The following is an 18579-nucleotide window of genomic DNA, read 5'->3' as shown; positions in this document are numbered from 1 at the left end:
TATTTATGTCCTGCTGCAACTTTTGACATCCTTCCAGACCATCCACAACACCAAGGACCTTCGTGTCATTGGCGAACTTACTAACACATCCCTCCACTTCCTCATCTAGGTCATTTATGAAAATGACAAACAGCAAGGGTCCTAGAACAGATCCCTGGGGTACTCCGCTGGTGACTGACCTCCATGCCGAAAAAGCCCCATCCACAACCACTCTCTGCCTTCTGCAGGCAAGCCAGTTCTGGATCCTCAAGGCCAAAGCCCTTTGGATCCCATGCCCTCTCACCTTCTCAAGAAGTCTTGCATGGGGGACCTTATCAAACACCTTGCTGAAGTCCATGTACACCACGTCCACTGCTCTTCCTTCGTCAATGTGTTCAGTCACATTTTTGAAGAACTCAACTAGGCTCGTAAGGCACGACCTGCCCTTGACAAAACCATGCTGACTATTTCTGATCATGCCAAACCTCTCCAAATGCTCGTAAATCTTGTCCCTCAGAAGCCTCTCCATCAGCTTACCAACCACTGAGGTCAGACTCACTGGTCAGTAATTTCCCGGGCTATCTCTGTTCCCTTTCTTGAAAATAGGAACCACATCCGCAATCCTCCAATCTTCGGGAACCTCTCCCGTCTCCATTGACGACGCAAAGATCATCGCCAGGGGCTCTGCAATCACCTCCCACAGTATCCTGGGGTACATCCCATCTGGTCCCGGTGACTTATCTATCTTGATAGAATTCTAAAGTTCTAACACATCCTCTTCCTTAATATCCACATACTCAATCTTTTCCTTCTGCTGCAAATCTGTAGCAAAATCTCCCAGATCAGTTTCCACCGTGAATACTGAGGCAAAGTACTCATTAAGCACCTCTGCCATTTCTTCTGGTTCCACACAGACCTTTCCCCCTTCACCTTTTATAGGTCCTATCCCTTCTCTTCTCATCCTTTTACCTTTCACATATTTATAGAAGGCCTTGGGATTCTCCTTAATCTTACCCGCCAAGGCCTTCTCATGACCCCTTCTGGCTCTCCTAATTTCCCTTTTAAGCTCCTTTCTATAATCCTTATACTCCTCAAGATCCTTACCATCTCCTAGCTCCCTGAACCTTTTGTACACCTTCCTTTTCCTCCTGACTAGATTCACCACAGCCTTCGTGCACCACGGTTCCCGCGAACTACCAAAACCTCCCTGTCTCATCGGAACGTTGTCGTGCAGAGCTCCAGACAAACATTCCTTGAATATCCGCCACCTTCCTTCGGTACTTTTCCCTAAGAACGCCTCCTTCCAGTTTATTTGTCCAATTATCTTCCTGATGTCTTCGTATTTCCCCTTACTCCAGACAAACACCTTCCTAGCCTGCCTGATCCTATCTCGTTCCAATGCAATTGTGAAGGAGATAGAATTATGATCAGATGGACTTCAACCCAGATAAGTGTGTAGTGGTACATTTTGGCAGGTCCAATGGGATGAAGGAATATAATGTTAAGGGTACGACTCTTAGCAGTGTGGAAGATCAGAAGGATCTTGGGGTCCGGATTCATAGGACTCTCAAATCAGTTTCGCAGGTAGAGGATGTGGTTAAGAAGGCGTATGGTGTACTGGCCTTCATCAATCGGGGAACTGAGTTTAGGAGTCAGGAGATAATACTGCAACTTTATAAGACCCTTGAGAGAGTCCACTTGGAGTACTGTGCGCAGTTCTGGTCGCCTCACTACAAGAAGGATGTGGAAGCTATTGAGAGGGTGCAGAGGAGATTTACAAGGATGTTGCCTGGATTGGGAGGCATGCCTTATGAGGATAGGTTGAGGGAGCTAGGTCTCTTCTCCCTGGAGAGACGAAGATTGAGAGGCGACCTGATAGAGTTTTATAAAATGTTGAGAGGTATAGATAGGGTGGATTCTCGGAGGCTATCTCCCAGGGCTGAAATGGTCACTACGAGAGGACACAGGTTTAAGGTGCTGGGGAGTAGGTACAGAGGAGATGTCAGGGGTAAGTTTTTCACTCAGAGTGTGGTGAGTGAGTGGAATCGGCTGCCATCGGTGGTGGTAGAGGCGAACTCACTGGGGTCTTTTAAAAGACTTCTGGATGAGTACATGGGATTTAATGGGATTGAGAGTTATAGATAGGCCTGGTAGATATGGATATGATCGGCACAACTTGTGGGCCAAAGGGCCTGTTTGTACTGTAACGTTCTATGTTATATTCAGTTCAGACCCCACTTGGAGTACTGTGCTCAGTTCTGGTTACCTCGTTACAGGAAGGATGTGGAAGCTATTGAAAGGGTGCAGAGGAAATTTACAAGGATGTTACCTGGATTGGGTGGCATGCCTTATGAGGAAAGGTTGAGGGAGCGCGATCTTTTCTCCCTGGAGAGACGAAGGATGAGAGGCGACCTGATAGAGGTTTAAAAGATGTTTAAGGTGCTGGGAAGTAAGTACAGAGGAGATGTCAGGAGTAAGTTTTTCACTGAGGGTGGTGGGTGAGTGGAATCGGCTGCCATGGGTGGTGGTAGAGGCAAATTTGATAGGGTCTTTTAAAAGACTTCTGGATGAGTACATGGGATTTAATGGGATTGAGGGTTATTGTTAAGCCTAGTAGGTAGAGATATGATCGGTGCAACTTGTGGGCTGAAGGGCCTGTTTGTGCTGTGTTTTTTCTATGAAGTGCAGCAAGTTTTTTCTGTGTGTTTTTAAAATATTCCACTGATATTTGGTCACTGCTCTTACTAACGGCTGTTTATTTTTCTACCAGCTCTGGTTGCCAGGAGATTCTTCTGTGGTTTCTGCAAAAATGTGAGCCCCAGGTGGCTGTGTTGGTACTGAAGCAGCTGACTGGCCTGGAGCAATCTACTCCTGCCCTGCACCCACTGTACCACTTTACAGCAGGAGATGAGGGAGGTGTGAAGCTCAGTGTGAAGGAGGCAGTAAGGTAGGACAGTTCTGAGAGTGGTGAATTGTAGCCAAAAATAATCACTAATTGGCAGCTGTACAGCACATTTACCATAAAACATCCCAACAGCACTTCCAACTTTCCAACCCTATAGGATCACCAAATCTTTACGTTACAGAAGGAGGGCCATTCAACCCATTGACTCTACTTTGACTTGCTGAAAGAGCGTTCTACCACATTCCACAATCCTGTTTTATTCCCATAACTTTGCACATTACTTATTTTCATGTAGCAATCCAGTTTGCTTCTGAAGACCTTGCTTGAATTTGTGTCTCCCACCTCTGCAGGAAGTTCATTGCAGTTTGTCAGTATGGCTTTGTCAGGAGGAGATCATGTCTAATAAACTTGATTGAATTTTTTGAGGAAGTGACTCAGGGTGTAGATGAGGACAGTGCAGTTAATGTAGTTTATATGGATTTCAGTAAGGCTTTTGACAAAGTCCCAAGTAAAGAAGATAAGAGCCAGAACAATTTGGCAAATTGGATTCAAAATTGGCTTAGTGGCAGGGAGGGTAATGGTCAAAGGTTATTTTTGTGACTGGAAGCCTGTATCCATTGGTGTGCCCCAGGGATTGGTGCTGGGTCACTTGCTGTTTGTAGTGTACATTAATGATTTAAATGTGAAGGCAGGAGATATGATCTTTCTATTTGATTTATTATTGTCACATGTATTAGTATACAGTGAAAAATATTGTTTCTTGTGTGCTATACAGACAATGCATACCATTCATAGAGAAGGAAAGGTGAGAATGCAGAATGTAGCATTACAGTCATAGCTAGGGTGTAGAGAAGAATCAACTTAATACGAGGTAGATCCATTCAGGCGTCTGATGGCGGCAGGGAAGAAGCTGTTCTTGAGTCGGTTGGTGCATGTTCTCAGACTTTTGTATCTTTTTCCCGACAGGTGAAAGAGAGAGTCTGGGCTGCATGGGTCCTTGATTATACTGGCTGCTTTGCCGAGGCAGTGGGACGTGTAGACTGAGTCAATGGATGGGTGGCTGGTTTGCGTGATGGACTGGGTTTCATTCACAGCCCTTTGTAGTTTCTTGCAATCTTGGACATAACAAGAGCTATGCCAAGCTGTGATACAACTAGAAAGAATGTCTTCTATGGTGGATCTGTAAAGGTTGGTGAGTGTTGTAATGGATATGCCAAATTTCCTTAGTCTCCTGAGAAAATAGAGGCGTTGATGGGCTTTCTTAACTACAGTTTTGACGTGGATAGACCAGGACAGGTTGTTTGTGACCTAGACAGCAAGAAACTTGAAGCTCTTGACCATTCCCACTTCGTTCCCATTGATATAGACAGGGGCATGTCTTCCAACGCTCCCTAAAGTCGATGACAACCTCCTTCATTTTGTTGATATTGAGAGAGATTATTGTCATTGTACCAGTTCACCGGATCCTCGATCTCCTTCCTGTACTCTGTCTCATCATTGTTTGAGATCCGACCCACTACAGTGGTGTCATCAGCAAATTTGAAAGTCGAGTTGGAGGAGAATTTGGCCACACAATCATAGGTTTAAAAGAAGCATTTAAGAGGCTGGTAACGCAGCCGTGTGGGGCACTGGTGTTGAGGATGATCACGGAGGAAGTGTTGTTGCCTATCCTTACTGGTTGTGGTCTGGGTTCGGAATTGTAGGATCCAGTTGCAGAGGGAGGAGCTGAAGGAGATGAGTTTTGTAGGAATAATGGTGTTGAAGGCTGAGCTGTTAACAATAAATAGGAGTCTGACATAAGTGTCTTTGTTATCTCGGTGTTCCAGGGTTGAATGCAGGGCCAGGGAAACAAACTGTAGTGGATCCAGGCAGTCCAGGAGGCTGGAATTGATTTGTGCCATGACTAACCTTTTGAATGGATGGATGTCAGTGCTGCTGGACGATTAAGGCATCTATCTGGCTTTTCTTTGGTACCAGGATCAGTAAATTCATGGATGATATTGGTCAGAACATTGAATACAGAAGTTGGGAGCTCAGTGATTAGGAACTGGGCGGCATGGAAAAGTTGGTCCAATGGGCCTGTTGCCATGCTGTAAACCTCTATGATAAAAATTGGTGGTGTGGTAAATAGCAAGGAGGCAAGCCTTAGATTACAGGCTGATATACATGAGCTGGTCAGATGGACAGAATAGTGGAAAATGATATTTAACCCTGACTCGTTAGGTCACAGCTAAAGTACTGTGTGCAGTTCTGGTTACCACCCTGTAGGAAGGATGTGATTGCACTGGAGAGAGTGCAGAAGAGATTCACCAGGATGGCACCTGTAGTGTTTAAGCTATGAAAAGGGGCTGGATAGGCAGGTGTCGTTTTCCTTAGAGTAGAGAAGGCCGAGAAGGGCGGGGGTACCCTGATTGAGGTGTACACAATTCTGAGGGATTTAGTTAAGGACAATAGAAAGGACCACTTGCCCTTAGCAGTGAGGTCAATAACCAGGGGGCATAGGTTTAAGATAAGGAGCTGGAGATTTAGAGAGGATTTGAGGAAAAACATTTTTACCCAGGTGTTGAGAATCTGGAACTAGCTGCCTGAAAGGGTGGGAGAGATGGAAACCCTTACTTTGTTTAAGAAGCATTTAGCTGAACACCTGAAACACCATAGCACACAAGGTCACTGACCAAGTGTTGGAGGATGGGATTAGAATAGATATGGCCATTGCAGGCACAGTACACTGAAGGGCCTCGTTGTGCTGTAAAACGCCATGACTGACCCCACCACTTGAAACATCAGAATATTCAAGGATACGGGACAAATGCTGGAAAATGGGATTAGCGTGCCTTTAGTGGTAGTTATTGTTGGTGCAGACTTGATTGGCCGAAGGGCCTTTCCTGCAATGTATGACTGTCTGTCTTTAACATTTTTAGTTAACCACTGATTGTGGGCCCTCTCCTTGCAATTTTTCCTTCTCTCCGTAATGTATATATTCCATTAATTCTGAAATATTTCTTTAAATATCTGCCACTGCCAATGTCTACTGACCTATCGCTTAATCTCATTTGCCAGTTCACTTTAGTTTTCATGCCCTCATAATTGCTCTTAATATTTAAATTGCTAGTCTGTGACACACTGTTCTCTTCCTCAAACTAATGTAAAATTGAATCATATTATTGTTGCTGCTACCTCAGAGTGCTTTCGCAATGTGATCATTAATTACTCCTATCTTGTTACATAGTACTGGGTCCAGTATAGTCTGCACTGGTTGGCGCAAGAGCATATTGTTCTAAGAAGCTAACCTGAAACAATTCAGTGAATTTCTCAGCTAGGCTTCTTTTGCCCATCCGATTTTTCCAGTCTATGTGTTGATTAAAATCATGATTATCACGGTACCTTTCATTATCTCTTCCTTCATACTGTGTTGTTATGGACTCATAGAGTTGTACAATGCAGAAAGGGCTCTTCGGCCCATCAAGCCTGCACCAACAATAACTAACACTAAAGTCACATTAATCTCATTTTCCTGCACTTGTTCCATATCCTTAAATGTTACGATGTTTCAAGTGCTCCTCTAAATACTTTTTAAAGTTGCACAGTTTCCAGCCTCCACTACCTTCCCAGGCAGTACATTCATAACAACATAAGAAATAGGAGCAGGGGTAGGCCATCTACCCTTCGAGCCTGCCCCGCCATTCAATAAGATCATGGCTGATCTGAAGTGAAGAAGTTCCACTTTCCCGCTTTCTCCCTATAACCCTTGTCTATCAAAAACTTATCCTGATTCACACCACCCTCTGAGTGATTTTCTTGCTCAAATCCCTTCTAAATCTCCTGCCTGTTACCCTAAAACTCTGCTCTCTTGTGAGTGACTCCTTAACCAAGGGGGACAGCTGCTCCCTACTCACTCTGTCCATACCCCTCATAATCTTATACACCTCAATCATGTCTCCCTCAGCCTTCTCTGCTCTAAAGAAAACAATCCAAGCCTCTCCTAGTTACAACTAGAGGGCCTGTTCACCACTCCCACAAGTGTCTTCTTGCCCTAATAATTTCTCATCTCAACCTAAATCAGTTCTACATCTGGTTTCCTGAATTTGGGTCAACCCTCACTAATCCCATCATCCATTAATAGAGCCACCCCTCCACCTTTTCATGGCTCCCTATCCTTCCTAAATGTCACATTTTCTTCAAAATTTGGGTCCCAACCTATGCCATCCTGTTGCTATATCTCTATAATGGCTATCAGATCATACTTATTAATTTCTTAGTTCATCTCTTTTGTTTTGAGTACTGCATGAATTTAGATACAGAGCCTTTAAGTTTTGTTGTTTTTTTCTATTTTTATAGCATGTTGCCTTATCTGTTGATTTATTTTTAGATTTGTGGTCTCTGTTCCTGCCAGGATCTGTTTATCATTTCCTATATTTCTCTCTTGCCATGTCTCTGCTCTTTGGTTTACCACATCTTCCTAAATTTGATTCCTTATCCAGCTATCTAATTTAAAACTCTCCCTACTTTTCTAATTGTACGGCTTGCGAGAACACCCAGCCCCAGCTATAGACAGCTATAGTTCAGCTGTAGACAAGTCCAACAGTACAGATATCACTTCCCAATACTGGTGCCAGTACCCTATGAACTGGAGCCCACTTCTCCCACACCAGCCTTTGAACCACGCATTCATCTCTCTAATTTTATTTCTCTGTCAATTTGTATTGGCTCAAGTAATAATCCAGAATTTATTACCTTTGAGGTTCTACTTCTGAACTTGGTGCCTAGCTCCTCATACTGAATATGCTGAGCCCCCTTCCTCGAGCTGCCCATGTCATTGTTCCTATGTGGATCATTGGATCTTCTCCCTCCCACTGTTAAGTCTCTCTCCAGCCCTGAGCAAATTTCCCAATCCTGGAATTGGGCAGGCAACATAGCCATCTGGACGTTCGCTCCTTGCTGCAGAGAATAGTGTCAATCTCTCATACTATGTTGTCCCCTACTAACACTTGCAATGGCTTCTCTTCCTGCTCCCATGGATCTAACCTCGGATCCTTCCTATTTTTTATCTGCCCGTTGCCCCAGGTAATGTCATCCAAAAACACAAAATCAGGTTCCACGTGTACACCGATGAAACCATGATTTGCCTCAACAGCTGTCCTGGCCACTCTCTGAGACTGTGTTTACTTTAACCAGTGATGAAGATGAAGCTTTATATGAGAAAGTGTCCTTGGAGCAGTGGCGGACCGGGTGCCTAGCAGAGTTACTGAGCAATCTGCAGGAAAGCAGCCTTGCTGGAGATTTCTTCATTGAGTGTTTAAAGGTAGGCAGAGCAGTAGCACCATTCTTGGTAACAGCTCCTCACTGCTCTTTGTGCGGGGTAGGAATGGGCAGAGAATGTAGAAATGAGTTGGAAAGGAGAGCCAGGTGTCATCTGGTGCTGCTTCCTGCTCTGACCAGCCAGGAACAGGGATCAGCTGAGAAGCAAGGGGATTGCTGTAGATAAAAAATGCATCTTTGTCTTGCAACATGGGAAGAGTTAACAGGCTGTTCGATCTTTGGGTGAAGCTGTTTTATGCCAGTATTTGCTGGAACTTGTTCCACCCAAAAGACCATTAGCGCTGACATTCTGTCCCTGTTACCCAACATCTACAGAGGTCATTGAGGACCAGTGCATACAGGAGTTCAGCTGACTTTCTCTGCTGCGTATTCCAGGAGGGAATAGGCCTATTGTGACTCTTGATATGGATATCGGCCCAGGTCAGTGAATGGCACAAACCTGAAATCAAAGCAACATACTGCAGACGCTGGAAACCTGAAATAAAAACAAAGTGCCGAGAAAACTCAACAAGTCTGACAGCGTCTGTGGAGAGAAGAACAGTTAGTATTTTGAGAAGATTCATGTGGACTTGAAACTTTAACACTCTCTCTCCACAGATGCTGATAGACCTGCTGAGTTTTTTCCAGCATTTTCTGTTTTAATGCCACAAAACCAAGACTGTATGGGCAATAAGGCCTAGCTACTCAGTTGCCACAGCTGTACCCCATTGGGTAGGTTGTTGGGTTGACTGAAATCCTGAGGCTGAAGACTGAGATTCCATGTGCCCCTCTCCTGGGTTGAGATATTTCATGCAGTTCTTCAAAAATTTGTTGAACCAAGAATGGCCAATGGGATCAGTAATCCTGGGATTTTTACTTGGATCCTCTCAGTGCTGCAGTGTACCTTGTGCTTGCCATCTGATCTGGGATGCCAGCCACTCGCCTTGCATGGCTGAAAGTCTGCGATGCTCTTTACGAGGATCGATTGGCACAGATGGTTAGGACCCAAAAAATGAGTGATCAGCACTGGGACAAAAGGCAAGGATTCAGGAACTTGCTAGGACCAAGTTTGTCTTGCAGTGTTCCTATTACTGGCTGATGAAGGATCACCACAGGAATCGGCAGAGCACGTGCAATTGGATGAGGAACCTCAATGGAGTTCAGCAGCTATGGCGATTGGTGTGATGTTGGAATGATGTAAAAGTGCTGAGGTTTGGAAAGGTGTAGTTTGTGTGAACGATGTTGAAGAACATGGTCTGATAGTGCACACTCAGGGAGAGTAAATACATGTGTCTGCTCTCCAGGGTCTTACATGTTTAGCGGGGGACATGGACGGCAGGCTGACACCAAGCTTCACTGATGGTCGGTCTGAACAGGAACAACAGCTGGTCACCTTGCAACTTGTTGCCGCCTTATGTGAGAAATTTGGTCACTTTGTCCTCAGCAACACTGTGCATGTGAGTCCCACAATCTATCAATTCATGAATGCTCAAACTCATACAGCATCCTGTTGGGGAGAGGTAGCAGACTACTTACACTAGATATAGTGCTCCCTGGGAAAATGGGGTGTTGGCACTGGATACAGCCCTGTCTGGGTGGGGGTGTTAGTCCCATCTACTCATCTCTTATTTAAAACGTATGGGTGGGAGATGTGCCTCTGAAGAGCATTCATGACAGGTTGCCCTTGGGCTTCTCTCTCACTTTGATGCCACATTAACACATTCAGCACAGACATTATTTGATCTAATGCAGTTACAGGATCATGTGAGTTCTGAGCCTAGAACCCCTGGAAATAAGTGTAATGTAACAGAGCACTGCATTGGAACAGATGGAGCATTCCTGAGGCTTGTAGATACTTAATTTCACCGAGAATATGTTTAATTCATTCATTAGTGTCATAAGTAGGCTTACATTAACTCTGCAATAAAGTTATTATGAAACCCCCTAGTCACCACGTACCAGTGCCTGTTTGGGTACACTGAGGGAGAATTTAGCATGGCCAGTGCACCCTAACCATATGCTTGTGAAATAGGGCCCACTTTGGTGACATTCCTGACACTGCTTCAAACAGACACAAAGCAATCTTTAACAGAAAGACCAATCATTTCATGTTGGACTTGTCAGGACACGGAGTCGGAGATTTCTTTGCAGCTGCTATTAAACTCTAATTGAGCTGCAGCTCCAATGAATAGCTGCACCTGCCTGAACTGGCTTATTTACACCATCTGATTAAAGAGTAAATCTGTGTTCTGGCCTTAAAGAGATGGAGAAGATTCAATGTACTCTCCATCAATAGTTAAACATCACAACTGTGTTCCAGTGCCAATCACCATAAACAATGCAACCAGTGATTACATATAATTACTGATCAACCAGACCACAAAATATGTTGCACTTGTATCAGAGTATTACATAGTATACTACACTGTGGAATAAATATAGTAATACACAGAAGGCTGCCCTCGAACAACAGTGGCTGCATGGGCAAAGCCAGCAGATCCTGAAATAACCTCTTTATTGATTAGTTTCTGTAATGATACAATTGTGCTGCAGGTCATTGAATTTGTCATCGCAACATTGGAGCGTTCCTGTGTGAACTTGACGCACAAAACTGAGGAGACAGTGGAGGCTCAGACACTGAGTATGGCAATGGGACTGATAGCAGCCATGTTGGGGGGAGCTGTCCAGGTAAGTGAGCGGGTGGTATGCAAATAGGATTTTATAAAATTTATGCTCAGGCAAGACTCTCTCCACACATTAGTGAACAATATTGCATCAAATTCTAGGTTTGTGCTTAATCCACTAAACTTGGTGTTGGTTCCAGTTAGCGAATATTTTGTGCTGCATATTTGCAGGTGTGGCACTGCAGTAATCTCTCATCACCCACCCAATTGACATTGCCTCATCCTGTCCTATACCCCCTCTCTCTTTGCGACTACCCCTGCACTGCCACTGAAATTACTCATTATTCTGCTGTTTTCATTGGGATGGTAAGCTGTAGTTATAATGTGAGACTTGAAATACTTGACGATTCTTCCACTGCAGTAAGAAAGGCCAACAGGAAGTTTGATTCAGTTTTTTTAAATATTGAAGGATTTTGACAGAGTAACTAGGAGGAAAAATACAATTTCCTTTGGTTGTGGGAGTGAGTGGGGGGAATAGGTGACAAGGAATCTTCAAATTTAAACTATTTCTGAGAGAGTTGAGTAGAAGCAGATTTGGATAATTTCCTTTACACGGAGTTACCACCTTTTGATGGAAATTGGATAAACGTTTGAAGCAAAGAAAGATAGCGAGGAATGTCAAAGGAGTGAGACTGTGGCATCACTTTGATATAAACCTATGGAGGAAGAGGAGGGCCAATGGGATCAAATTAGGATTGATTGGCTATGGAGGAGTGATCTCTGACTGTGTTGCCTCTTTGTCTGCAGCTCACCTCAGCAGATTTTGATGCCATGAAACCAATGTTACCCAGACTTGAGCAGATCTCAGCTTTACATCCTGACCCAGTTATACAAGAGTTGGCATCAGACCTGCGTATTACTGTCGCTACCCATGGGGCGTTCTCCACCGAAACGGTTGCCATGGCTGCGCACAGCACTATGGGCAAGCCAAATCAACATGATGACCAATTGACAAAACCCAGCCAACAAAAAGAGGCCGGTGCAGTGACTTACGGCCACCAACAGTCACCCACTTCACTCAAGGCAGGTGGAACTGACCATGGAAACAACCCCTCTCCCAGCAACTTCCAGCAGATCCTGCAGGCAGCCTTTGACCCTGAGGTACCCACACGGGCTGCTGCTCTAAGGACTGTTACCCAGATGATTCAACAGCGCAATCCTGATGCCCTCAGCAACCAGGAGAAGCTTCTGTCGGTGAGTTTCTTATAATTGATACTGGAATTGTTGCAAATAGTTGTAATAGTATTGCTCAGTGAGTGTCTACATTTTGTGAAATATTGTGCAGAAAGTTTGGGAATTGTATAAGAAGTGCATATTTAATGAAATGGAAAGATTTCTTTTAATCAACATTCAGCTGGGGGCCGAGGATATTTAGGTTTCGGGGGGTTGTGGAGCTCATGAAATCATTACAGCACAGAGGGTATTTAGCCCTTCAGCTTCATACTTGCTTTCTAGAAGAATCCGGTCTGTTCCATTCCATTCCTCTATCCTCGTTGCTCTGCAAATTTATTTTCTCATGTCCATCAATTTATACCTAATATAGGGAGACGGTGGTGTAGTGGTGTTGTCACTGGATTATAACCCAGACACCCAGGGTAAGCCTTAGTACCTGCCATCTGAAGAGTTGGCAGAGAATGCACCCTCCTCACCAATTCTGACAGCCTTAGTGCCATTTTACTCTCTAATGAGCTGTGATTGGCATAATTGGCATAAGTCATTGAGGAGGAAGTTCTTCTTTCAATCCAGTTGGCTGGCAGCACCCTGGTCCCTTCAGCAACAGTGCTGCAATGGACGGAAGAACCATAGTATCCCTGCAGTGTAGAAAGAGGCCATTCAGCCCATCAAGTCTACAGTGACTTGCCAAAAGAACATCCCACCTAGGCCTTCCCTTCTGGCCTATCCCTGCAGCATTTAGCATGAGCAATCCACCTAACCTCCACATCTTTGGACTGTGGGAGGAAACTGGAGCACCTGGAGGAAACCCATGCAGACATGGGGAGAACATGCAACTCCATCCAAGACCAAAGCGAATCTGCGTCCCTGGCACTGAGAGGCAGCAATGATAGCTACTGTGCTGCCCACTGGAACTGCCTGAGACCAAGTCCTGTGAGCTGGAGAGAAAGGTAAGTATTAAGTGTCCAGGGTAGGAAGGGTATGCCTAGGAGCTCGCATGTGGGACGATCGGGGAATTGAAGGCAGGGTTTTAAGAAAAGTGCATCCCCTAGTCAGAAGGGGACTTCTGATGAAGGCACCCCCATCTCTTCCTGCCCAAGCTTGAACTTCCTTTATTTTCAGATTTCACGCCTTGAAATCTGCCTACCAGCCTAAAAATCAGTTGGCCACTAAGGGCCTCAATTGGGCAAGGGCTGTCTTCCCGTATTGCCTGTTCCAGCATCCTGTAATATCGTGCTCCTTCCCATCCTGCCTCCAAACACACCAGGGGAGTCCAAAATTCTGGCCATAGACTTGTGAAAAACGGAGTGAAGAGCAAGGAGTTTGAAGAATTCTTACATTGTGTATAGGAGCACTTGTGTTTGTAGCCCAATGAGGAATGAAACAATGCTGGACCTGCTTCTAGGGAATTAAGTAGGATACTTGTTGCAATTGGAGAATACCTGGGCAATAATGAAATTTAATCAGGTTTAAAGCAGCTTTGCAAATAGACAAAAAACAACAAAGGTAGAAATAGCCATGTGGAAGGGAGGGAATATCAGCAATACAAGAAATCTAACAATGGAAATATAGGTTAGCCAGAAAACCTGTAAATGACCAATAACAGGCCTTCAAGGTGGAGATAGTTTGGGTACAAACTCAGTACATTTCCAGCAGGAGATAAAAACAGGAAATCCAATGCTTGAACTCCCTGAATAACAAAGGAAGTAGAGGCCTAGGACAAATATTAGATCCAGAATGTAATCAGGAGGCAAAATATATGGAGAGCAAGGGAACTTGAAAAATAATATTGGAAGGACAAAGAGAGAGTGAGAGAAAAGATTAACAGGTACAAAAGAGAACCCAAATATCTTTTTATTCTCTGTGATGTCAGCATCACTGGCTATGTCAGCATTTATTGCCCATTTTTAATTACTCATGAGAAGGTGGTGGTGAACTGCCTCCTTGAACCAACTGTAGGCATACCCAAGGTGCTGTTAGGGAATTCCAGTGACAGTTAAGGAGCAGATATATTGACAGGTCAGGGTGATGTGTGGCTTGGAAGAGAACGTTTAAGGAGGTGGTGCTCCCATACATTTGCTGTCCTCGTCTTTCTAGATGTTTGAGGTTTTGGGTTTGGAAGGAGTTTGATAACCTGATGAAGTGCAGCTACTTAGTGTTGGTGGTGGAGAGAGTGAACGGTTAAGGTCATGAATAGGATGTCAATCAAATGGGATGTTGTGTCCTGGATGGTGTTGAGCTTGTGTATTGGAGCTGCACTTATCCTGGGAAGAGGAGATTATTCCATCCCACTTCTGATCTGTGCCTTGTTGGTGGACAGGCTTTGGAAAGTCAGGAGCTGAGTTACTCTCTTCAGGATTCCCAATCTCTGACCTGCTGCTGTAGGCCCCATATGTATGGCTGGCTCAGTTCACTTTCTGGTCACAGGACCTCAGTATGCTGATAGTGAAGGATTCCATGATGGTAATACCATTGAATATCAAAGGGTAATGGTTAGATTCTCTCTTGTTGGAGATGGTCATTGCCTGGCAATTGAGTGGCATTAGTGTTACTTGGCACTTACCAGCTCCTGCTGTATGTGTACCCAGTCTGCTTCAGTTACTGAATCGTCAGAAAAAATACTGAACATTGTGTCATCATCAGCAAACATTCCCACTTCTGTTTTTATGATGAAGGGAAGCTGGTTTGATTTTGCACACCACAATGAGGAACTCCTGTAGGAAATTCTGCTGCTGAAATAGTTGACCTCAAATAGCCACAACCATCTGCCTTTGTGCTAGTTATGACTCCAACTAGTGGTATGTTTTTCCTGATTCCTTTTGACTCCAATTTATCTCTGGCTCATTGAAGCCACATTTGATCAAACAGGACAGTCACCCTCACTTTGGGAATTCAGCTCTTTTTGTGTTTGGACCAAATCTGTAATGAGGTTGAGAGCTGAGTGGCCATGTTGTAGCCCAAACTGTATATCAGTGAGCAGGTTTTTGCTGTTTATGTGCCATTTGATAGCACTCAACTACACCCTTCATCACTTAGCTCATGACTGATAGTAGATTGCAGGGGCATGATTGGTCAGATTGGCTTTGTCCTGCTTTTTGTAAACAGGATATACTTGTGAAATTTTCCACATTGTCAGGTAGATTCCAGAGGTGTCGCTGTACTGCAACAGTTTGCTCGAGACACTGCTAATCTAGAGCACAGTTGGTAAGTCCTACTGTTAGATTATTGTCAGGCCTTTGCTTTTGTTAATGTGCTCAGCATGGAGTGAACTGAGTTTGCGAGGTACTGATTTCTGTAATGTTGGGTACCTGAGCAGGCAGCCAGATTGAATCATCCACTTCCTGAGAAGTTGGTAGAATAAGATTCCATTGTAATTCTCAAAAGACAATTGGATGTGTGTTTAGAGGAATAATTGGTGTGTATGTGGGGTAAAATGTTAGGCTGTGGGCCTAAATTGGGCAGCTTTTCCAGAGAGCCAGCACAATCGTGATGAGCTGCATAGCCTCCTATGTTGTAATATTCTATGATTCTATATTAGAGTTAGGAGAGACTGGGAGATGGATCAGGAGAATATGCTTAGATCACAGCACTCAAACTATGAGCTCTGCTCTGTGTTGCAATATTCTCCAGCAAGAGTGGGTTGGAAAAGGTGATGCTGCGAAGGGTTTTGATTTTGTAGAGAGGAAGGATGAATTGCTTTGAGAATGCTGATGATAAAGGGTGGCGTGGACAAGTTGGGCCGAAAGGCCTGTTTCCATGCTGCAAACCTCTGATTCCATTACAATAAATGAAAGACTTATTCTGAAGAGATGTTGGTATGCAGCCTATGATTCTGCGCGATAATGTTATTAGACGTGTGTTGCTCATCATTGAAGTCTTATTATTTTAGGTATTTCTGGAAAATCTGAAGCATGAAGACTCATTTGTTTATTTGTCTTCAATTCAAGGTAAGGATTGTTGAGCTCTCTGGGCACAAGAGCACAAGGCAGACCACCACCCCAAGGAAGCAGTTGCAGTGTGTGTTATTTACATTAGCAGCATTATTGTTCCATGTCTCTCAGTTCTTCATTTGCACTTCCAATCTGATGGTCAGGTGCTTTATGTGTCCAAGTCAATATCACAGAGTGAGAACTAATCCACCTTCTGAAATATGGGCTGCATTACTTCCAATCTGAGAACCACCATTTACAAAAGAACAAAGAAAATTACAGCACAAGAGCAGGCCCTTCAGCCCTCCAAGCCTGCACTGATCATGTTGCCTGACTGAACTAATACCCCCTACCCTTCTGGGGACCATATCCCTCTATTCCTGTCCTATTCGTGTACTTGTCAAGATGCACTTTAAAAGTCACTACCGTATCTGCTTCCACTATCTCCCCCGGCAACAAGTTCCAGGCATCTATTACTCTGTGTAAAACATCTGCCTCGTACATCTCCTTTCAACCTTGCCCCTTGCATCTTAAACATATGCCCCCTAGTAATTCACTCTTCCACCCTGGGAAAAAGCTTCTGATTATCCATTCTTGTCCATGCCTCTCATAATCTCGTAGACTTCTATCACTCTTCCCTCAACCATTGCTCCAATGAGAACAAACTAAGTTTCTCCAAATCCTCTTCATAGCTAATGAAGTTCAATGCGAAAAGTGTGAGGTGATTCACTTTGGAAGGAGTAACAGGAGTACAGAGTACTGGGCTAATGGGAAGTTACTTGATAGAGAGATCTCGGTGTACATGTGTATAGATGTCTGAAAGTTGGCACCTAGGTTGAAAGGGTTGTTAAGAAGGCGTACGGTGCGTTAGCTTTTATTGGTAGAAGGATTGAGTTTGGGAGCTGTGAGGTCATGTTGCAGCTGTACAAAACTCTGGTGTGGCTGCACTTGGAGTATTGCGTGCAATTCTGGTCGCCGCATTATAGGAAGGATGTGGGAGCATTGGGAAGGGTGCAGAGGAGATTTACCAGGATGTTGCCTGCTATGGTGGGAAGGTCTTATGAGGAAAGGCTGAGGAACTTGAGGCTGTTTTCGTTAGAGAGAAGGTGGTTGAGAGGTGACTTAATATTGCGAGGCATCTTGAAGGGAATTGCTTGATAGGGCAGACGCAACACGGTTTCATTAAAGGGAAGTCGTGTCTGACAAATTTACTGGAGTTCTATGAGGATGTGTCTAGGGCGGTGGATAGAGGAGAGCCGGTGGATGTGGTCTTTCTGGATTTTCAGAAGGCGTTTGATAAGGTACTTCACAAGAGGTTACTGCAGAAGGTCAGAGGACATGGAGTTGGGGGTAGGGTGTTAGCGTGGATAGAGGATTGGTTGTCAAATAGGAGGCAGAGAGTGGGGGTCAATGGGTGCTATTCGGATTGGCGGTTGGTGACTAGTGGGGTGCCCCAGGGGTCGGTGCTGGGGCCTCAGCTATTTACCATTTATATAGATGATCTGGAGGAGGGAACCGAGTGTAGGGTGTCGAAATTTGCTGATGACACCAAGATTGGGGGAAAGGCAAATTGTGCGGAGGGTGTGGAGAGTCTGCAGAAGGATCTAGATAGGCTGGGCGAATGGGCCAGGAAATGGCAAATGGAATTTAATGTTGGCAAGTGTGAGGTGGTCCACTTTGGTAGGAAGAATGGTAGGAAGGACTATTACTTACGTGGCGAAAAACTGCAGCAGGCGACGGTGCAGAGGGACCTCGGGGTCCTTGTGCATGAGTCGCAAAAACCCAGCCTGCAGGTGCAGCAGGTGGTCAGGAAGGCGAATGGGATGCTGGCCTTCATAGCGAGGGGGATTGAATATAAAAGTAGGGAGGTCTTGCTGCAGCTGTATAGGGCATTGGTGAGGCCGCAGCTGGAGTACTGTGTGCAGTTTTGGGCGCCGCACCTGCGCAAGGATATTTTGGCCTTGGAGGGAGTGCAGAGGAGGTTTACTAGGCTGATACCGGAGTTGAGGGGGTTGAGCTATGAGGAGAGGCTGAATAAACTAGGCTTGTACTCGTTAGAGTTTAGAAGAATGAGGGGAGATCTCATTGAGACGTATAAGATGATGAATGGGATGGATAGGATAGAGGTGGAAAGACTCTTCCCGCTCAAAAAAGACAGTAGGACTAGGGGGCACAGCCTCAAGATAAAGGGGGGGCAGTTCAGAACGGAGTTGAGGAGGAACTTCTTCACTCAAAGGGTGGTGAATCTCTGGAATTCTCTGCCCGTTGAAGTGGTGGAGGCTGCCTCGCTAAATATTTTTAAGAAGCGGGTTGATGGGTTTTTGATAAGAGAGGGGATTAAGGGTTATGGGGAGAGGGCGGGAAAGTGGAACTGAGCCACGACAGATCAGCCACGACAGATCAGCCATGATCTTATTGAATGGCGGGGCAGGCTCGAAGGGCCAGATGGCCTACTCCTGCTCCTATTTCTTATGTTCTTATGTTCTTAATAGAGGCATATAAGATAATCAGAGGATTAGATAGGGTGGACAGTGAGAGCCTTTTTCCTCAGATGGAGATGGCTAACACGAGGGGACATGGCTTTAAATTGAGGGGTGATAGACATAGGACA

General features: G+C 44.8%; 1 protein-coding gene across 3 annotated transcripts in view; it reads left to right on the top strand.

Moving 5' to 3' along the window:
* The window catches only part of tango6 (transport and golgi organization 6 homolog (Drosophila)), a 117675-nt gene that overhangs the window by 52968 nt on the left and 46128 nt on the right, over positions 1 to 18579 (top strand). For 2 of the 3 annotated variants that reach the window (XM_080186605.1, XM_080186606.1), the window contains exons 9-14: positions 2750 to 2926; positions 8060 to 8186; positions 9487 to 9639; positions 10736 to 10870; positions 11614 to 12060; positions 15929 to 15986. In XM_080186605.1, the coding sequence (XP_080042731.1) occupies positions 2750 to 2926; positions 8060 to 8186; positions 9487 to 9639; positions 10736 to 10870; positions 11614 to 12060; positions 15929 to 15986 (1097 nt within the window). The remainder of the gene's footprint in view (positions 1 to 2749; positions 2927 to 8059; positions 8187 to 9486; positions 9640 to 10735; positions 10871 to 11613; positions 12061 to 15928; positions 15987 to 18579) is intronic. The other variant, XM_080186607.1, reaches the window with a different exon arrangement.

The sequence above is a fragment of the Carcharhinus amblyrhynchos genome, chromosome 4 (assembly GCF_965287045.1).
Source record: "Carcharhinus amblyrhynchos chromosome 4, sCarAmb.v2.hapA, whole genome shotgun sequence".
Lineage (NCBI taxonomy): Eukaryota > Metazoa > Chordata > Chondrichthyes > Carcharhiniformes > Carcharhinidae > Carcharhinus > Carcharhinus amblyrhynchos.
Note: the sequence above shows the minus strand (reverse complement) of the source record. Positions and strands in the feature narration are given on the sequence as shown.